We start from the raw sequence: 21,833 nt of genomic DNA, 5'->3' as shown, positions 1-21,833 counted from the left end.
ATTATCGGCGATAAGCACATTGATTTATCAACTGGTTTCATTAGAGTGCTACAAAGTAATCATAACGTGGTGCGACACATTGGTATATTGGCTAAATAGTAACCGTTGTAGTTCTATCCAGTGTTTCTCAACCCAGTCCTCAAGGACCCCCCTATCCTGCATATTGTCTTTGCAACCCTGAATAGGTACCTGTTTGTAGTTATTCAACCAATCAGCAATGAATTTTGTCAGACGTTGCACACCTTGCATAATTAAGTGCTGTGGGATGATTGGTCGAGTAAGTACAAGCAGGGCTGCCTATGCAGGGTTACAATGAAAACCTGCAGGATAGGGGGTCCTTGAGGACTGGGTTGAGAAACACTGTTCTATACGAAGTAGCGATAGCTGTATACTTGCCATATAGTGATCAAAACATAGCTAACAGTGAATGTCAAGTGGAGCACATTAGTGAGCCAGTGATTCACATTAGCTGCAAAGTCTTGCCAGGAGACCTTTTAGGGATGGTCTCAGAGGTAATGTAACATCAGCACGCCACAGTTTATTAAAAAGCAACACTTGAATGTGATCAATGGTAGACTGAAGTGCGAAACTCACATTTGCTTTAACCAGTCTGGAGTTTCTGCTGGCTGGTACAGTAGAGCTAGTCAATAATCGAGTAAACCATGATTTTATTGCAGGCTCAACATCGATGGCTTGTTGGTGTATTTCCCGTATGACTATATCTACCCCGAGCAGTACTCCTACATGTTGGAGCTGAAGAGGACATTGGACGCTAAGGTAGACAATGTGCAGTGTGGTCAACAGAAAGTCGTTTTAGACATATCTGACTGATACGGAACTGCCTAAGCTCTGGTTTGTGTCACAGCACATTCAGTCTTCGCAAGACGGCGAGGGAGAAATGATGTGTCTGTCCTCAGCGCTCAAGTGGTATTTGTGTGTGTGTGTGTGTGTGTTTAGGGTCATGGAGTTCTGGAGATGCCATCAGGGACAGGGAAGACCATCTCTCTGCTGTCTCTTATCGTTGCTTACCAAAAGGTGAGTTGTGTGTTTTTCTAAAGACTAAAGACATTTCAGATCCTCTACAGCCACAGGGTTCAAAATGTAGTGAGACCAGGGAGTCCGGGTAGCGTAGCGGTCTATTTCATTGCCTACCAACACGGGGATCGCCGGTTCGGATCCCTGTGTTACATCCGGCTTGGTCGGGCGTCCCTACAGACACAATTGGCCGTGTCTGCGGATGGGAAGCTGGATGTGGGTATGTGTCCTGATCGCTGCACTAATGCCTCCTCTGGTTGGTCGGGGCGCCTGTTCGGGAGGGGAGGGGGAACTGGAGGGAATAGTGTGATCCTCCCACATGCTACGTCCCCCTGGTGAAACTCCTGACTGTCAGGTGAAAAGAAGCGGCTGGCAACCCCACATGTATCAGAGGAAGCATGCGGTAGTCTGCCGGGACGGCTCGGAAGAGTGGGGTAATTGGCCGGGTACAATTGGGGAGAAAAGGGGGGGGGGAGTAGCGAGACTGTAATGCTCAGCAGAGCTAAGGCACATAACTTTCAGACTTAATGCCGTGAGCTGATGTCTGACCCTTTAGCCTTATTTGATGTCATCACCCTTCTTGGTTTTTACCGAGTTAGAAAGCTTGAACTCAAAGCCTCAAAGGACTGACACTTTGTCAGGACTAATACATTCGTCAATAAATCACACAGCCTTAAAGCTATAATCCTGAAGATCATTTTTGCCTCTGTCTCTGTCTCTCTCTCTGTCTCTGTCTCTCTCCCTGTCTCTGTCTGTCTATCTGTCTGTCTGTCTCTCAGGCCTATCCTCTGGAAGTGACAAAGCTAATCTACTGTTCTAGAACAGTTCCTGAGATCGAGAAGGTGAGTTCACCATTTGACTGTGTTCAGAGCAGCCCTGCAGTCAGAAGTACTGTCATGTAACTAAATAGCACCCCCCCCCTCCCCCAGCCACCCACCCACCCACCCACACACATACCCCTCAGTTTCTCCTTACTGGTCCCTGCAGCCAGACCTTTCCCCTTCCCTCCCGATGTCACATTTTCATCTAGTGACGAGTGAAGCAGCAGCTGTAAACCGTGTACGTAAAGTGAAATGAAAACGTCTGCTTGCTCACACAAAGCCTGGACATCGTCTGTCTGAGACCACACACAGGCAGAAGGCGATAACTTACGGTTAATATGTTAATGTGTAATGGTACTGACAAGTTCATAATCTTAATAACCTGTTGAAGAACTGTAATATCCAGCGTTAAACTCATCTTTACGGTCATGTAGTCGAAAACTGGATCGCCAAATACTGAGACCGCCATAAAATCTCGGCACAAAAAACAAAAACCAAAACTCCAATAAGATGATTCGTTCTATAAAAGGGCTGTGGAAGACGCAGCTTATGATGCCATTTGGTTCGGTACTCCGTTTGTGACTCTCCATGTTGTCCTCAGGTGGTAGAGGAGCTGAGGAAGCTGATGAAGTTTTATTCCAAAGAAACTGGAGAGAGCAACAACTTGCTGGCTCTGGCCCTGTCCTCCAGGAAGAACCTCTGTATCCACCCCGAGGTACCGTGTGTGAGTGTGTGAGTGAAATCAGAATGGGATTTGATTTTAGCATCTGCACTGGCCATGTTTTTCAGGTGTGTGTGTACCTGCTGTGACTTTTCTGCCAGCAGCTGAAAGGCAAATGACTGTTCATTTATTTTACTTCAGTTATTTTTTCATGTTTATTTTTTCTTCACTGTTTTTCGGAAGGTTGAAATTTTATTTGACTGGTATGGGCGGCACGGTGGCGCAGTGGTTAGCGCGGTCGCCTCACAGCAAGAAGGTCCTGGGTTCGAGCCCCGGGGTAGTCCAACCTCGGGGGTCGTCCTCCGTGTGGAGTTTGCATGTTCTCCCCGTGTCTGTGTGGGTTTCCTCCGGGTGCTCCGGTTTCCTCCCACAGTCCAAAGACATGTAGGTCAGGTGACTCGGCCAAACTAAATTGTCCCTAGGTGTGTGGGTCCTGTGATGGCCTGGCGGCCTGTCCAGGGTGTCTCCCTGCCTGCCGTCCAGTGACTGCGGGGATAGGCTCCAGCATCCCCGTGACCCTGAGAGCAGGATAAGTGGTTTGGATGATGGATGGATGGATGGAAAAGGTGCAGATTGCATCTTTAGCTACACAGCAGGTGCATGACCTTTTGTGTGACATTTTTTAATACTTTTCTCACAATTGAGAAAGTGTCATCTCTAGAATAGGTAAGGTTAAGCATCTAAGGCCATGCAGGAGTCAAACCTGTGCCCTCCAGGGACTAGCTGGTGGCCGCCGTTGCGAACGGTGTGGCTCGTGGATGGAACACTTGTCGTTCTTCTTCGGTCTGTGATGTCAGAGCCTTTCTGTCTGGTCTGGTTCTCACGGTGGTTTTGCCGTCGGCCTTTGTGCAGGTGAGTATTCTGCGCCTGGGGAAAGAGGTGGATGGAAAATGTCACAGCCTGACGGCTTCTTACATCCGCGCACAACACCACAGCAACCCCAGCACTCCCGTCTGCCGCTTCTATGAGGTGAGAAGCCAGTTGGTTTTATCAGAGCACAGACGGTCTGTATGTGTACGAATCTAAATAACACTCAACAAATGTTTTAATGAAGTTTGGATTCAGAAAGAGTGAAGCTGTCCTCAGAGACCTTTCCTCATCGTATCTTCGAGTCTGCCTGTCCCCTTAGCTGTCCTCTGACTCTCCTCTGCTTTAGGAGTTTGATGCTTCAGGGCGCCAGGTGCCCCTGCCCGCCGGCATCTATAACCTGGATGACCTGAAGGACTACGGCAGGAGGAAAGGCTGGTGTCCTTACTACCTGGCACGTCACTCCGTAAGTCACCGTAGAGGGAAACCATCAAGATTTTCAACATTCTCTCTCTCGCTGTCGTTGCAGGGATGACTCTTCATTAACAGCCGTAATATTCAGCGGTGTGTTTCAACACCACTGACGTTGGGCAGAAAAGTTACGTCACTGATGGACAATCTGCCGGTCGCCATCTTTATATGACATTCACTACAACAACTGTATGTAGCGTTGTTACACATATTGCCCGGCAATAGCCAATCAGAGTCAAGCGTGTCACTTATTTTGCACTATGCTGAAACAACAACCTGAATATTGGTTCCAACTTACCGGTTCCTGCTGAAAAATGGGCGAGGAGCTGATTACTTTGTGGATTCTCAGTTTTATACAGTGTTCAGTTGCAGGACTATGGCAATTAGAAAAAAAAGTCCTGGGGACCAGTCTGCAATGCCGGGAGTCAGCGACGCCCCGGTCCTGTCCTTTGTCTGCCACCTGGCCAGCATTACACCCAACCCCAATGCTCATCCCTGCGGGTGGTGGGTCCACGGGGTGGTGGCTCCATGTTGCTTTTTCAGGCTGGGCCCAACCAGGCCCCATGGGCCAACAAGGCCCGGCCCCCAGACGCTTGCTGGCGAGCTCCCTCCCCAGGTCTGGCTCCAGGAGGGGGCCCGGTCTCCCTTTTCCGGATGAGATGCTGCAGCTCTGCTGTTGTAATTTCATTGGGTTTTTGCCTTGGGAGACCCTACCAGGAGCTGTTGGGTGTCCCGGGATCACCGGGACACCCAAACCCCTCCCTCCACCACGTCAAGGTGGTGATTCTCGGAGGGGACAAAGACGGCAAAGAGTTGACTCAAACAAATAATTGCATTGATATTGATACTGACGTATGAATTGATGAATCCTGTAAGCATATGGTGCCCACGAGCTGTCAACACCGCTTAGTTTTTATCAATATTAAGACATTTTATTTGCATTATTATTATAATAATGTAATAGCCTGTTTTTGTGCTGTCTGTCTTTTCATTGCTGGTTACTACACACCTCCTCCATGAAAAATAAAGTTACTATAGTCTGTTCTATTATGCAAGCAAGGTTAGTACTCCCATTTGGAGAGTTGCTGTACCGTTCCCCTTGAGAAACGATACTGTCTAAAGAGGCGATGTGACAAATTTGAAGGGGGATTGGCGTTTTTGATGCGTATTGGTGATATTTGCTCTTTTTGTTGCTTCCCTACAAGATCCTGCACGCCAACATCGTGGTGTACAGCTACCACTACCTCCTGGACCCCAAGATCGCCGACCTGGTGTCCAAAGAGCTGGCCAAGAAATCTGTGGTGGTGTTCGACGAGGCCCACAACATCGGTGAGGATACGAACCCAGTCCGACTCCCGGGTGATTTTGATACAGTGACCGTGTTGTTTTTTTTACCCAGAATCCCCGTAAGCACGTCCGTCTCCTCCTCGTAAAGCTTCTCTGTGTTGAGACTCGGCAGACAGGAATGACCCAACGGAGATGGTCGTTCTGTGACTGAGGTGTTTTATTAACGGGCGTTTGTTTTCGGAAATCCGTAGGGAACTTTTAAGAGGATTTTTCCGCATCTTTCTTGGTCTCGTGCTCCTTTCTTCACCTCTTTCTTTTCATGCCTTGGAGGTAGGCGATAGAAAAACAATGAAATAAAAGGAAATTGGAAGAATATTTTAAGAACGAAACAAAATGGAACGCAGTTTCCTAAATTTTAAATGGCTTCCCCCATATATGGTAAACTTGGGTGACTGTGCTGATCTTTAAATATTATTATCATTAATATTATCATTATTACAAAACCTATTTATATGGCACCCTTCATACATAAAGTGAAGCTCAAAATGCTTGCTATTATAAAGAACCAGACAGATTAAAACAAATAGAAACAGAAAGACAATTAAAAGTTAGTTTTAGGGCGTCCGGGTAGCGTAGCGGTGTATTCCGTTGCCTACCGACACAGGGATCGCCGGTTCGAATCGGGGAAATTGGCCGTGTACAATTGTGGAGAAAAGGGGGGAAAATCACCCCCCCCCAAAAAAGGTTTAATTGTGATTATCATGGTTTTGATTGAAAAAACGAAAACAAAGTGCCAGTTTCCGAGCGTGTCTTTCTCTTCTCCCATCAGACAACGTCTGTATCGACTCCATGAGTGTGAATGTCACAAGACGGACGCTGGACCGCTGCCAGAACAACATAGACACACTCCAAAACACCATACAAAAGTAGGCGCACAAACAAACGCCGGTGTCATATGGGGGGGGGGGGGGGTCCTTGATGGAAACATATTTTGCTTGCATGATTTCATCCATGGAAGTAAATGGATGTTGGTCGAAATGAATTTCAGGAACACTTTTCTTCATGAAATATCCGGTTAACGTCACGTTTCTGTGCCCAAATGCAGTAGATTAGTAGAGTAAGTATTCACTCATGTGTCTGGAAAAGTCTGCACTCGTGATACAAATGATAAAACTGAAACACACGTCTTCACACTCTGCACAACATGGTGATTAAACGACTTTCATATCGATTGTTATTTGCGTAGGCCAGTGCTGTACAGTCACGACAGGTAGGCTTTTTTCCCCCTGATTTATTTTCCTCCGTACCGTTTCTCTACACGCACGCAGGCCTTTAAACAACAACGAAGCATTTTTATTTTTGCTCTCCTTCCCCAGTTGGACATCAGAGCAGACAGCGATGCCGTTCATGTCGGATACCAGCGGGTTATGGATCCGCGTGCATCCCTTATTTTACATTCTCAGTCTGATCCAAAATTGATTGACCTGTTTAAAGATACTGAAACAGAAATGAAAAAAAAAACAGTCTAAAGGTCTTATGCAAAGGTACACAGACGACCCCTCCCCCCCCCACACACACACTTACCATCAGCTGAAGTGATGCTCATGCTAACAGCTAGTGAAAAGAAAGCTGATTTGGCGCCGTCCCCCCCGCCTCCTTCTGCTGTCTGACAGGATCAAAGAAACGGATGCTGCCAAGCTCAAGCAGGAGTACAGGCAGCTGGTGGAGGGACTGAAGGAGGCCAATATCGCCAGAGAAACTGACATTTACATGGCAAATCCAGTACTGCCAGACGAAATTCTCCAAGGTAGGCGGCGCCGGCGTGTTCAGATGGTTGGATTGCTAGAATTTAGTAAGGCCCAATGTGTTCTGAGCTGTATGGGCCACCTAAAACCTTTAAACCCGAACCCTCACACACAAACTTCATACTGAGAAAGACTTTGCAGAAACATCTGGCGTACCCTGCCCCATGGGCTGTCTTCCTTCAGTTTAATCAGAATCCGAATCAACTTTATTGGCCAAGTGTGCTTATGCATACGAGGAATTTGACTCCGGTTTCCAGCATCTTCTAGTACTTGCATATATCACACCACGGGCGACTACATTAACCAGTCGACTAAAGGGTCCGAACCATTAGCCAAAGGCTAGCAAGTCTACACATCCATGGTCGTTACACTTATATATTATATTATATACTAATATAACTTATTATGCTTATATATTGTATCATATATTAATATATAATGGTAAAAATAAACATATTTGAATGTACTTTTTAAGTGCAGCCTGTTTTGTCAGGCTGAACCATCGGGAAACCTTTGTGCACCCAGCCTTCATTTTTTGTTCTGATATGGATTTGGCTTGTCGTGTAAGTGGGGCTGGTGAATTTTGGGAAGTCATTGACCCCTGTAACCAGAAGAGGAAGTGACTTCCTCTTCTTTTTTTTTCTTTTTTCTTTGCGTCTTTTTTTGTTTTTTTTGTTTACGGGAAATTTCAGAGCAAAATGCTGGAACAGATGAAGCTATTCTGTGCTTTATTTCTCTCTCACTTCCCCTGTTGTGTTTGTCATTTGTGTTTTACGTATTTTTGGCCAACAATGGAAAAAAAAATCAGATTAGGAAGAAAGAAATTGCAGGAAGTTCTTGACAGTTTTCCAGTTAAATTAACATCACCTCCTTCCTCCCTTCCTTCTTGCTCTTTTTGTCTCTCCTCCCCTCCCTTTGTTCCAACAATGTCTTGTGTTTTCTCTCTCTCTCGCCCTCTTTTTCAGAGGCGGTGCCTGGCAGCATCCGCACGGCCGAACACTTCGTGGGCTTCCTAAAGCGTTTCCTGGAGTACCTGAAGGCTCGTCTGAGGGTTCACCATGTGGTCCAGGAGAGCGCCCCCCAGTTCCTCAAAGACATCTTTGACAAGGTCTGCATCGACCGCAAACCCCTCAGGTTAGTGTCAGCCTGCGTCCGCTCAGCGGTGCCGGGCGGTGTGCCGTGGTGCACGCTGTCAACAATACCCTCGTCTTCAGAAGGCTGACATGTTGTGTTAGCCGTGTTTCACACCAGACTCCACCCCTGGGCTGTCAGACCCATTCTCATCTAATTCCTGCGCGTCATATGAAAGAGTTTGTGCGGAGCAAAGTGGGGCTATGCAGGTATGACGCCGAGCTCGGTGGGATTCAGCCCAAAGAGCCGCCTGGTTGGACTAGACTCAAGGCTTTTGAAGGACAACTTTATTACATGCAGCACATCAGTTAACGAATCATCTTCTCTATTGTAGTCAAGTGTCCCAAATATCTCCCAGTGAGGTGTTAGTTAAATATAACATCAGCCAGCTGTGACTTCTGCTTTTTGCCCTCTGTGTCGTAACACGTGGTCTGTGTACGGAAAGCCTTACAGACCAAGGTTGTGTAGCAAAAGACAAAGCAAACTGAGCCCTCTTTCAGTTCATAGCGCTTAATCATTTGGACTAGAAATAAGCCGCTGTCGGACCACCTCCCATGGAGGTCTGACTACAGTTTGCTTCAAAGGGGTCTGAGTTCATTTAGAATCTCACGCATGGGGTGTCCGTGGTCTATCCTGTTGTCTACGAACACGGGGATCGTCGGTTCGAATCCCCGTGTTACCTCCGGCTTGGTCGGGCATCCCTACAGGCACAATTGGCCGTGTCTGCGGGTGGGAAACCGGATGTGGGTGTGTCTACTGGTCCCTGCGCTAGCACCTCCACCTGTCTTTTTGATCGAAAAAGGCAAATGTCTGCTCACTGTGACCTCCTGGCTGTAGGATCAGTGCAGGATGTGATAATGGCGCTGTAGGATAACAGCACCGTACCAAAGACACCTCCTTCAGGAAAGACACAACACACACACACTGTGTTTTTGCTGTTCAGCAGGATAGGGAGTAGTGAGTCCTTCCCAAGGGAGCGTCTTTGACCGTATCAGATGTGACGTGACTGTAAAACCAGCCGTCGAACACCGACCTCATTGATCCCTCCCGCTAGCCTGATTTGGCCGCGTTCAGCACGGTTATCAAAACGATGCCGAAAATCCAGAAATGAGCTCGGTTTAAATTCCCCCCCACGGCAAATCTGATCACGCGTCAAACTTCCTCGTCCTTCCTCGCACCCTGACCAGCCTTCCCCCCGCCTGCGTCCTCAGGTTCTGTGCGGAGAGGCTGCGTTCGTTGCTGCGGACGCTGGAGATCGCCGACATCGCCGACTTCTCGGCCGTCACCCTCATCTCCAACTTCGCTACTCTGGTCAGCACCTACAGCCAAGGTACCAGCCTCCTTAAACCCTTCCTCTTACTTACAAACACTAAAGGTTGCGTTGTATATCACTTACACAAGCGTGTCCGTTTAAAAGTGGGGCTTTGCTGTAGTGTAAAGTACACAACATTTAGACGATAGTGTACTGCGCTATCGTTGAAGTTTTGCACTTGCCGAAATAGATTTAACTCAAATTGAATCGGTGCACCATTTTGCAGAGGAAAGAAAATAGGATAAAGCAAACGAATCGGTCACAGATCCTGAAGTTGTGAACTGTCGATTCAGGGATCTCTATTTCTGCTCCAACAAAACCAAAACACACACACACAACACAAATAAAGATAGTAATTACATCCACTCTCAGATGAAGAAAATACGGACGACAACGACTTGCTCTAGATGGTCATGTTTATTGACTAAATAATGGGATAAAATCAGATTTCCATACCGGGTCGGTCGAGGCCCGAGTTCCCAACGACCACCAGCAGTACCGTTGGCCAGCAGGGTGCCGGTGGAAACTACGCTACTGTTGGGCGAAGGAGAAGAAGAAGAAATGTTTCTGGATGGAATTTTGTTTCTAACACCTCAGATAATTTCGCCACAGGACTTTTCATTTTATGACCCGCGTCTTTAGATAGTTCAGGGCTCGAAGGACGCGTCTGTCTGCTGTGGGCAGTTGGCAGGACATGGCAGTATGTAGTCTTTCCCTGTGCATATATTGTACACATCTAGTGTGTATTTACTTCCGTGTGTGTATTTTTTCTTCGCATATCATATCAGCGATACCTCGACTCCACTTTTAAGTTTGATGTTTTGAATTTCTCTTTCCTCATGAATGCCCAGGCCATCCTATTTGGACGGACGGACAGTTGGATTGATCCTTACTCAGCTCTTCTCTCTCCTCTGTCAATCTCGCTCTCTGTGTCTCTCTCTCTGTCGCCGTCTCTCTCTCTCTCCCTTCCACAAGGCTTCACCATCCTCATTGAGCCCTTCGAGGACCGAACGCCAACCATCGCCAATCCGGTGCTGCACTTCAGGTGGGCACAGAAGCACCTGCTCTGTTCAGCACAAGATTTACCAGCCAACGTTGTTTTAGTAAATGGGAAAAAAGGGAGTTTTCATGTCGTCTCTCTGAATCAACACAACAACAAATTATTATTATTACTATTAGTAGTAGTAGTAGTAGTATCATTATTATTTATAAGCCAATATTCAAAATCAGATTTCCAGAGTGGTTCAGGGATAAAAGGAAGAGGTCACTGTGATGAAAGGTGCACTAACAAAAGAAAGGGTACAGTACGGGACAGAACAGGATAGAAATGTGAGCCGACTCGCGTCGAGATGAGTGGAACAACTTGTCCGTCCCGTTTCAGCTGTATGGACCCCTCCATCGCCATCAAGCCCGTCTTTGAACGATTCCAGTCGGTCGTCATCACCTCTGGGGTAAGTTACCGCCCCCCAAAATATCTTTTTTTTTTACTTGTTCCCGTTTGAAGGACGTTGAATTTCTGCGTCTTGAACAAGCGACGCTTGATCGGTTAATCAGGTCCGGGCTTTCCCTCTCCTCAGACCCTCTCGCCCCTCGACATCTACCCCAGGATACTCGACTTCCGCCCGGTAACCATGGCTTCCTTCACCATGACTTTGGCGCGGACTTGCCTCTGTCCCTTGGTGGGTAACCGTAAGTCTGCCAGCCCCCAGGGGGCGCCAAACAGCTTTACAATGTGTAAAGCTGCTGTCTCTGACCTGTTTTTTTCTGTTTTCTCAGCTCCTCCCTTCTCTGCCTCCCTCTGTCCCTCCTTTTCCTCATTATTTACATTTTCCCCCCCCCATTTCCTTTTTTTCTCGCATTTTTTTTGTCATATCAATTTATTCATTCTCTTTCCCTGTCTGTCTGTCTATCTTTACATCTGTCTGACACTGTTTGTTTGTTTGTTTGTTTGTTTGTTAGATCGTGGGCAGAGGAAATGACCAGGTGGCCCTGAGCTCTAAGTTTGAGACCAGAGAAGACTTCGGTTAGTAGAAATGCCTTTCTCACCTCTGTCCTCACAATCCGATTCCCTCCACTAGCTGCCCTGACTGATACCGGCTAAATATGTGTAAAACATGGCTTGTGTGATTGCACCGTGGTTGACATTATGATTTCATACAGCTTCATGAGATATTATGTGTGGGAAATTGAATACAGTGCATGTATTTGTATCATTTTTGTGGGAAAAAGGTGTTGCAGTAAGTGAGTAGCGTCACTGTGTTCATATACGAAGGCACTGTTCTGTGTCTTGTTTTCCCGACCGCTAGCGGTGATCCGTAACTACGGCAACCTCCTCCTGGAGATGTCGGCCATCGTCCCCGACGGGATTGTGGCGTTTTTCACCAGCTACGTCTACATGGAGAACATAGTGGCCTCCTGGTATGAACAGGTAGGCACACTCGCACGCACACACATACCAGGCATGCGAACTTGTCACCTTTCGATGAAACTCGCTGGTTTGAATCCAGAATAGGTCACCGATGTGATTTGTGCAAATTCACTGAGAAATAATTGGGGGGGGGGGGGGGGGAGTCGAGAGCCTGCCTGCTCAAAGGTGACTTCCATAGATAGACAATCAGTGCACTGGTCACAGTCCAGTGTGAGCCCAGACCACCAGCCTGTGACTCGCTGTGGGGAAAAAGCCGAAACGAAGTTGCCACCGTGGCGCGGGCCAGCCGCGAAACTACGGAGAAGGCGTCAACCACTACTACTACTTTCGGCTGCTCCCGTTAGGGGTCGCCACAGCGGATCATCCGAGACGGAGAAGGCGTCAACTGAAAATGGAGGTAAGAGATCAAACTGGAGGAAACAAGAATTGTTAGCAAGCTAGCTAACATTGGTAAGGGAGGATGTCGGGTACGGGGAGCTGGACTGCACACTCTGTAAGAACATCTGGTCAGCAGGACCCACTGACAAACGCCAATGGCGGCAGAGCAAGTATGGCTGCCAGCCATCTGGCAGTGCTCAGGAGAGCAACAGGCAGATGGCTGAAGAGAGGAGGGCAAAGGCTGAGGCACACGGCGAAAGTGTGCCCTTGAAACACTGGTCCAGGCCGAGAAGAAAAAATAAGGACGGACTCCTCTAGCCCTGCCCCCCCTCCCCCACCACCAGTCCTAAAGAATAGGATACTCTTTCATATTCACATTAGTCATTTTTATTTATTTTATTTGTATCCCCAATTGTACCCGGCCAATCACCCCACTCTTCCGAGCCGTCCCGGTCGCTGCTCCACCCCCTCCGCCAATCCGGGGAGGGCTGCAGACTACCACACGCCTCCTCCGACACATGTGGAGTCGCCTCACTTGACAGTGAGGAGTTTCACCAGGAGGGCGTAGCGCGTGGGAGGATCACGCTACCCCCCCCCCCCCCCGCACAGGTGCCCCGACCGACCAGAGGAGGTGCCAGTGCGGCGACCAGGACACATACCCACATCCGGCTTCCCACCCGCAGACACGGCCAACTGTCTGTAGGGTCGCCCGACCAGGCCGGAGGTAACGCGGGGATTCGAACAGGCGATCGCCGTGTTGGTAGGCGACGGAATGGACCGCCACGCCACCCGGACGCCCGTAATTTTTCTTTTCACCTTTTAAAATGGTTTCCGGCACAGAGCGGATATGGAGAGTTAACGATTTTAAAAATAATTGTGATTAGCTGTGTAGCTGGCGGGGTTGCCCCTGGGTAATTTTCCGTGTCAGTGTGATCATATCAGATATAAAGGTACATCGGACGTGATAACATAATGCTTTTACCTTATTTTGCTCAGTCTCGTAGCTGTGACCGGCACCGGAGTCATCCTGCACGACATCAGAAATGAGCGTTTAGTAGTTTAATTAAAGAAAAAGAAGCAGACCCCCCACCTAGAGGATCTGTGTTTTCTCTACTCGTGCATCCTCCTCACCCTTTTCACCCCTAACCAGGTTGCATGCCTGACACACACACATTTGGTGTCCTCAGTGTGGATTTGGGTGGTGTCAGTGTTTCATTTTGGCTCCACAGAAAGTGCCACAGTTGTCCGTATTTCTAACCCGTGTATGTGTATGTGTGTGTCTAGGGCATTTTGGAGAACATCCAGAGGAACAAGCTGATCTTCATTGAGACTCCAGATGCTGCGGAGACCAGCATGGCCTTGGAAAAGTACCAGGAGGTCAGAGCCGTGCTGATGAAGGGGGGGAGAATACAAATAAACACAGAGGGAAGGGGACTAGTCTTATTCATTACATGTAGATTTGTGGAGCGATATCATAATCCTGGATTTGTGCTAAAAGGTCACATGACACTGACCTCTCCTGCATATCCCTCTCTCCCTCCCTCTCTCTCTTGCTCTCTCCCCCCCTCCCTCCCTCTCTCTCTCTCCAGGCCTGTGAGAATGGCAGAGGGGCCATCCTTCTGTCTGTGGCCAGGGGCAAGGTGTCTGAGGGAATAGACTTCGGTAAATGACGGTCATACGTTGTCCCCCTCACCTCGTCTGATAAACCCATTCAGTCACAGTAAAGGTTTAATTTTTATTTTTCCAAGTTTCTGTTGCTGCTGTAAGTTTTCACACAAGAGGAGTTTTGACCTAGTGGGCCGGTCGATGTCAGGAACACAAAGATTGTAATCGAAATTGAGTCCTTACCGCAGGGGCCTGGGTTCGAATCCGGCCTGGACCTTTTGCTGCTTGTCATCCCCTCTCTCATCCGCCTTTCCTGTCTCTCTCTCAACTATCGCTGTCAAATAAATGCCGAAAATGCCCCCCCCCCCCCCCAAGACCAGATAAGTAAGCCGAGGACAAGCTGGTACTCAGCTGCTGATAGGTTCTGCTTCTTTGTTCAGCACAGGGGGTGGAGCAGCGACCGGGACGGCTCGGGAGAGTGGGGTGACTGGCCGGATGGAATCGGGGAGAAAATAAATCCACAAAAAAACCAACAACTGTCGTTTTCACTTGATCTCTCGCCACGTTAAGATCCAGTCAGCCGAGGCAAAACATACTGGATGTGTGGTGTACAGGGCAGGACAAGTGGCAGCCTTCAGTCTTCCGTGTGTCTCTGAAACGCCGCTGAGATTGTGTCCGCTGTTGACCCCGCTGGTGGACAATGCGTGGATGTTAGAACTTACTTCCTGGTTTCCGTAGCAACAGCGCTGCGTCATACAGCTGTGCATCGCGCCGGCGCTGGTGTTTTCCGCCCCGTCACCCGGCGAACGATTCCGGCGACGTTCCAGAGACACGAGGACGGCTGCTCAGCGTCGTGGCTGCTGGCGGCGTGTTATGGAGATGTAGTATGACAAACTTATTCCCCTCTAAAAGACGCCGTTCCTCTCCCACAGTGCACCACTTTGGCCGGGCGGTCATCATGTTTGGAGTGCCGTACGTTTACACGCAGAGCCGCATCCTGAAGGTGAGCGCCGCCACACCGCCCCCCTCTCCCCCTCCCCTCCTCCTCCTCCTCCTCCACCATGCCGGTGTCCACACACTGCCGCAGCAGAAGGGAATCTGAGTCAGTTGTGTTTTCTTCGGCTGGTTGTAAACGGTATAGCGTCTTCCTGTGTGCAGGGTGTCATCAAAAAAGCTCAAGAGGGGCGTCCCGGTAGCGTAGCGGTCTATTCCGTTGCCTACCGACACGGGGATCGCCGGTTTGAGTCCCTGTGTTACCTTCAGCTTGGTCGGGCGTCCCTACATCCTCCCACACGCTACGTCCCCCTGGCGAAACTCCTCACTGTCAGGTGAAAAGAAGCGGCTGGTGACTCCACGTGTATGGCAGGAGGCATGTGGTAGTCTGCAGCCCTCCCCGGATCGGCAGAGGGGGGTGGAGCAGAGACCGGGACGGCTCAGAAGTGCGGATTTCAGAAGTGTGGGGTAATTGGCCGGATACAATTGGGGAGAAAAAGGGCAAATTCCAAAAAAAGTATGAAGGAGCCACAGATACATTCCCTCATTCCCTCTCCCTTCTGGAAAACAGATTCAGTCAATCAGGCCTTGAAAAAAATTTCAAGAACTGCACAAGAAATGTTTAGGAGGTTGTTGGGAGTTCATTCCTGATATACATGTTGCTACACACTAATGTGTTAGAGTTGCATGGTGACGCTTTTATATGTCACACGTGACTCAGCTGGATGTAGAACTGGGCAATATACTGATATGATCCCAATATACTGATATCATTTCAGTGTATTTGTATCATATCAGTATACTGATATGATATCAGTATACTGATATGATACAAATACACTGAAATGATATCAATATACTGATATGATACAAATACACTGAAATTATATCAATATACTGATATGATATCAATATACTGATATGATACTAGTATACTGATATGATATCAGCATACTGATATGATACCAATATACTGATATAACAATATAATGATATGATATCATTATACTGATATATCAATATACTGATATGATATCAATATACCGATATATCAATATACTGATATGATGCCAGGATACTGATATGATGCCAACAGGTGTGTTGTGGGATTGTGGTTCTAGTAATGTGGTGATATAACTGAAAAGTTGTGGTTCCCTGGTCTTACAGGCAGCATGACAGGAAGGGGGGACCATTTTCTGAACTTCTTCCACTGTTTCAGTGAAATGAACCACGAACGTCTCCACCCGTCTAAAACATTGTAATTGGTGGAGGAATAGAATACGTTGCTGGTAACGAATACAGATGCCAGGAACCTTTTTTTGTATATCTGTCTGACTCCAGAGTTAGGAATAGACATCGTTTCTAACCCCCCCCATGAATGCGAAGTACTTTGTGAAGATGGGGGGGGAAGTGTCATGATAGAATTTGCTGTTGTGCCTCTTCTACATTCAACTGAATCAGCCTTCAGGGGGGGGTCATTAGTATTCATGTGTGTTTGTAAATGTGGAAAAACAGGAAATGTACAAATAAGCTGAGAAATGTGAAGATTTGCAGGTGATGTGGGCCCTCTGTAAATACACCTGTTCATATCTGCATCACAGCCGGCACGGCGGCGCAGTGGTTAGCGGGGTCGCCTCACTGCAAGACGGTCCTGGGTTCAAACCCCGGGGTAGTCCAACCCTGGCGGGTCGTCCCGTGTGGAGTTTGCATGTTCTCCCCCTGTGGCTGTGTGGGTTTCCTCCCACAGTCCAAAGACATGTAGGTCAGGCGACTCGGCTGTACGAAACTTGTTGACAGTATGTTTTGTTTTTTACTTCCACACACACACACAAACGCACACCAGGCTCGTCTGGAGTACCTTCGGGACCAGTTCCAGATCCGGGAGAATGACTTTCTGACGTTTGACGCCATGCGCCACGCGGCCCAGTGTGTCGGCAGAGCCATCAGAGGCAAGACCGACTACGGACTCATGATTTTTGCTGACAAGGTGTGTGTCTCTTCACCTTCCTGCTGGCGTTTATATTGTGCACATGATTTTTGGTGATCTGGTTGTTTTAGGGTGAAACTCGGCCTGCGAAAATATTTTGTCATCGTTGCTCTGTACAAAATGAAACACGACTCACCTTCACTTCCCCGGAGCTTCCTGGTACAACCAGCTGCTGCTGCGACTGACCCGCGGCCAACCGCTTTCCTACAGTCGATATGAGGTCTCTTCTGTCAGGTTGAACTTTTTTTTGTTGTTGTTGTTGTTAACCAAGTTGGTTGACACACAGGAACGATCTGACGGGGCAAAAGCTCAACATAAACAACACCCAACAACACAAAGACATCATTCTAAAGAGGGGCAAAAAAAACAAAAACTTAACGGTATCTGAGAATATCTTTTAAGAGACAATCTTACGCACTGAGGAGTCTCTTAACTTGGCTGGTAGGTAGGTAAGTGGATGAAGAGGCGCTGGTATTGGTGATGAAGAGTTGAGGCGGCTTCCTCTAGCTCTGAGCAAGGCGTCCTCTCCCTCTCCTCAGCGCTACGCCCGAGCTGACAAGCGTGGGAAGCTGCCGCGGTGGATCCAGGAGCACATCAGCGACGGCAGCCTGAACCTGACCGTCGACGAAACCGTCCAGCTGGCCAAGCACTTCCTGCGGCAGATGGCGCAGCCCTTCCGACAGGTACCGTGTAACATACGGTGGTGTTGTGTTGTGTTTGTGTCGAGTTGTATTGTGCACTCCACACCCAGCGCGTTCACATTCACACCAGAGAGCTGCCCAGTGCAACCAGTTCTCTACTGGTGCTCACTGGGAGCCTCCCAGCACAACCGCTAATGACTACTACTAGTACTAATACTTGTACAACTACTACTACTACTGATCATAATAATAGAAATATCTGCTATGAAATAATGATGATGAGAGTTAAATAGAAATCCATTTGGGAACACTTTAGTATGGGGAACATATTCACCATTAATTAGGTGCTTATTAGCATGCAAATTAGCAACATATTGGCTCTTAATTGGTCATTATTAAGTAGTCATTAATGCCTTATTCTGCACGGCCTTATTATGCAACCAGTAAGCCATTAACTATGAGTTTTCCCTCTATAACCTCAGAAGTATTGCTTATTAGTAGTACCATCTCAATATGCTTTGCTTAGTATGGCCTTTATAAGGTGGTAGTACCACAAGAAGAGTTATTCTCCCTTACTAACACTTAATGAATATGGTCTGTTCTTACATAACAACACAAAAAACTACAAGTGTTCATAGTGTTAAATTACTGTAAATTAAGTTTTTGTTACTTAGAATATGTTCCCCATACTAAAGTGACATCTTGATCATTACTAATTCACTAGTAATTAAGTTTTTTTACATACAATATGTTCCCCATACTAAAGTGTTACCATACATTTCTTATATAATTTACAAGTCTCAATTTTTTTTACTTTACATTTGTATTTTTCACTTTATACTTATTATATTTAGCGTTTGATATCGAACCTTGTGATTCAGTTACACTTATTTAGTCTTGCTGTGTACATGTGTATATGTTGTGTAACCAACAGCAACATACTAAGTCAAATTCCTTGTAATATAATGATAATAATAGTATTTCAGTTGACCAATGGGAGTGTCCCAGCACAAGCAGTTTTCCACAGCCAGCCACTGAGCCGCTGCGGTCCGACACAATGTAGAGAGTGTTATGCTGTGTTCAGATGGATCCAGCAGGAAACGGCAGATGGTAGACGGCAAACTGCAGGTCATTTAATGGGACGAGAACAGGACGGTAAACTCTGGTGAGGGTGGTAAAGAATAACGGTAACGAAAGAAAGCACTTCCCTCAAATGTCTTGATGCCTGATCAATAATCCAGGTAAGGAAAGCCCAGGAAGTTGAATCAGTTCGTCTGGACTCAACGTGTATTGACAGATATGTTTCATCACTCATCTAAGTGACCTCCTCCGTCTCAGCTGACTGCAGGGACCCCACCCTTATAAACAACGCAGTTGTGGTCGGGTAAGACTGACGAACTTAGATGAGGGATGAAACGTTTCTCCCTCTAAACGCTGTGTCCAGATGAACTGGTTCAACTTTCTGGGATCTCCTCACCTGGATTATTGAGCGTGCATCAAGACGTTTTGACTCATTTCGGCGAGGATTGCCTTAAACTTGTACGCGAGTATGAGCAAATGTCGCGCAAGATGGCAGACTTACAGGAACCACCTGAGATTCGGCCTCAGATGCAGACGGAGCGGGATTACACCCAAGACACTGCAAATGAAATCTTCGGTCAAGGGCCACCGAGCTAGCCAGATCCTCCAGAAGGCACAGAGCCAGCTGTTGAATGGGTGAGACAAACCGATTTTACCATCGGAAAGTCGAAAACCAGGCAGCAAAAGAAGTTCCACCACTCGCTGCACGCCAGAAACATCGGCAGACAGTGGACGGCGACCTCAACGGCAGACCGAGAGATGGACGCCAGACACATGCTGGCGATGTGGACAAGTGGGTGAAGAATCTGTCCAACAGACAACTCACCCAGGCGGAGAAAGACATCCTTGCTAAGGGACTGAAATATATTGTCACGCCGAGGCAAATCCCGCTAGTGGAACTGATCACAGCCACGGAATCGGCGATCCGTACCAATCGCATCACGGACCCGGAAGCAGAGCAACTGTGGACGAAAGTGTCAGCCTGCCTCAGCGATGCGAAGGCGCCGCCGTCCAACATCACTAGAGACGAGAGGAACGCTCTCACGACTCTCAGTAAGGACAATAACGTCATCATCCTTCCAGCCGACAAAGGCAGATGCGCTGTTATAGTAAACCAGACAGACTATCATGAGAAAGTTATGACTGAATGCAGCATAACTCATTCCCTTCTAACTGACATGGGGTTTCCTGGCTGGTCTTACGATTCAAACCTGCAACCTTCTTGTAGCAAGAGTGTTTGTGTCTCATTTTGGACCCTTCGGTTTAACTCCGCTTCCTCTCATCTCATGGTTTACTTTGACCTCTCTGTCTCTCTCTCTCTCCTCCCCAGGAGGACCAGCTGGGTCTGTCCCTATTGACTCTGGAGCAGTTGGAGTCGGAGGAGATGCGGCAGAAGATCACTCAGATTTCCCACCAGGCCTGAGGGTCATCACCACGGCAACGCCGGGCTCGCTGATGTCATCACTGCCCAGGAACTCACTTGTCAATGAGTTGTGGGTCAAGTAGTTTTTGCACACAGTTTCTTTTCTATATACCCAGCTCACGTGGAAGGTGGGGTCTGCTTTAATGAGACGAGTCACATAGTTTCACAGAAGGAGAAGTTTATAAAAATAGCTTTTTAAGTATTTGCGTTATCATCTCAACTTTCTAGCACTCATTGTACGGCTCTATGTGGTCGACTCCACCCATCTAGCAGCGAAGTAGTACAGAACAAACCGCAAGTATTTTTAAAGGCTGTTGGTTACTGAGGTAGCTGCTGCGACTAAGCCAGAGTTCCCAGTTTGTCAGGGCTAAACTTTTGATATACCGATCGTCATAACGCTTAGCTCCACCTGGACTTTCCCGACCCCGATATTCATCGTTCTCTCTTCCTCCTTTTTATATGAAATGAAACCACAGATTTGAGAACTAGGACTCGCGCACTGAACTGGATGCTCCACATTTCTGATTCAGCACGGTTGACGTTCCGACTAACAAGTCCTCGTCATTTCTTAAATCTCTGGGTCCTTTTTCCTGACTCCGACCTTAAGCAATAGTTCTGGATGTGTGTGCGCTCGCGCACATGCGCCTTTTGGACTCTGTTAGATGAAACGAAACCATCACTTAAAATCCCACCGCCGTCTTCTCTGCCATTTGAGGTTTGCCTTGCTAACTCGCAAACTTGCACGCATCATCCAGCACGGCTTTCTGGGGTGTTTGGGGTACGACCGGTAGAATTTAGCGTACGTAGGATTCAGGGAGAAGCTTTTTTTTTTCCAGTTATGTTTCAGCTTTTATAATTCATGTTATTCCTGCATTACACGTTATTACACAGGTTGACGTAATATTTTGCAGTCTCGGTGCAGACGTTCAGTGTTACAGATCACCCGGTATGGGTTAGGGGGCGGGTATAGCGGAACTACGGGAAACCAGAAATGCCGTTCGTCCTTTAGAGATAGCTGTAGATTTTACTCGGTGTCGTACTCTCAAAACGGACGAACCATTGTCAACACGTGGGTGTGCCGGGTTTGGGTCGATGTTGCAGTTACACACAGTACAGCTGACATTACACTGACACGCTGGGTGATTTATCTGTTATTATTGACACCTGTAGGTTTCAAACGATCCTTCCCAGACTCGATAAGCACGTTTGAAAAGGACACGTCCCTTGTAAGCGGGTGCCAGTCGGAGATTCTGTTGCATGAACAGCAAACATATTGATGGGTGGGACCGTGCGCCATGTCTTCCGCCGGTCAACAGACCGTCTGTCATACAGACAAATCTGCTATCGGCTGCTTCCATCACTGCTGCAACTGTAAATAGACACTTTTTTTGTACGTTCAATGATGCAAGGTAGTTTTTGTGCACTTGTTCAACCACCACTTTGGAATATAAATACTTGTTTGTACTTAACTGATGGGTTGTGTTTTTGCTTTTTGGAGGGCATTTTGCGTTGAAAATTTTACGAGACAACCCCGTGAGTGCCGGTAAAATTTCAAGTAAGCGGGATGTGATCCGTCATCACAAATGAACGTTTGCAAAGACCACCACAGAAACGATATGAAGACAACACGTCAGCCGTTTATATGTGTAACCATCACGAATGACTGGACTCGCTAGCCCTTGGCTAACGGGTCCGACCCTTTAGTTGACTGGTTAGCGCAGTTGCCCGTGGTGCGGGAGACCCGGGTTCCCATCCCGACTGCGGCGGTTCCCTACATTTGTGTCAGAAGTGGGATGGTGAGGCCATCGGAAACGTGTGGGCTGGTATGCTGAAGCACAGGGACGCGCTTCCTGAAGGAGGGGGGTAGAATTGTGGCGAATTCAGGGGGCAGCCGGGACGGGAACCCGG

General features: G+C 47.7%; 1 protein-coding gene across 2 annotated transcripts in view; it reads left to right on the top strand.

Annotated features, from left to right (window-relative positions):
* The window catches only part of ercc2 (excision repair cross-complementation group 2), a 21,695-nt gene extending 311 nt beyond the window's left edge, over nt 1–21,384 (top strand). Inside the window, exons 2-24 of one of the 2 annotated variants that reach the window (XR_008810511.1) lie at nt 678–777; nt 958–1,035; nt 1,815–1,877; nt 2,458–2,571; nt 3,430–3,546; nt 3,734–3,850; nt 5,061–5,184; nt 5,972–6,068; nt 6,816–6,949; nt 7,913–8,081; nt 9,290–9,408; nt 10,366–10,435; nt 10,772–10,841; nt 10,968–11,069; nt 11,350–11,413; nt 11,697–11,818; nt 13,481–13,573; nt 13,786–13,858; nt 14,734–14,804; nt 16,638–16,781; nt 17,321–17,464; nt 19,833–19,995; nt 21,096–21,384. Coding sequence is in view for 1 of the 2 variants with exons in the window: in XM_056283293.1 (XP_056139268.1) it covers nt 678–777; nt 958–1,035; nt 1,815–1,877; nt 2,458–2,571; nt 3,430–3,546; nt 3,734–3,850; nt 5,061–5,184; nt 5,972–6,068; nt 6,816–6,949; nt 7,913–8,081; nt 9,290–9,408; nt 10,366–10,435; nt 10,772–10,841; nt 10,968–11,069; nt 11,350–11,413; nt 11,697–11,818; nt 13,481–13,573; nt 13,786–13,858; nt 14,734–14,804; nt 16,638–16,781; nt 17,321–17,464; nt 19,833–19,925 (2,278 nt within the window). In the remaining variant the exon portion in view is untranslated. Of the gene's footprint in view, nt 1–677; nt 778–957; nt 1,036–1,814; nt 1,878–2,457; nt 2,572–3,429; nt 3,547–3,733; nt 3,851–5,060; nt 5,185–5,971; nt 6,069–6,815; nt 6,950–7,912; nt 8,082–9,289; nt 9,409–10,365; nt 10,436–10,771; nt 10,842–10,967; nt 11,070–11,349; nt 11,414–11,696; nt 11,819–13,480; nt 13,574–13,785; nt 13,859–14,733; nt 14,805–16,637; nt 16,782–17,320; nt 17,465–19,832 lie in introns of both variants that reach the window. The other variant, XM_056283293.1, reaches the window with a different exon arrangement.
* The last annotated feature ends 449 nt before the right edge of the window (nt 21,385–21,833 follow it).

The sequence above is a fragment of the Lampris incognitus genome, chromosome 7 (genome assembly GCF_029633865.1).
Source record: "Lampris incognitus isolate fLamInc1 chromosome 7, fLamInc1.hap2, whole genome shotgun sequence".
Taxonomy (NCBI): domain Eukaryota; kingdom Metazoa; phylum Chordata; class Actinopteri; order Lampriformes; family Lampridae; genus Lampris; species Lampris incognitus.
Note: the sequence above shows the minus strand (reverse complement) of the source record. Positions and strands in the feature narration are given on the sequence as shown.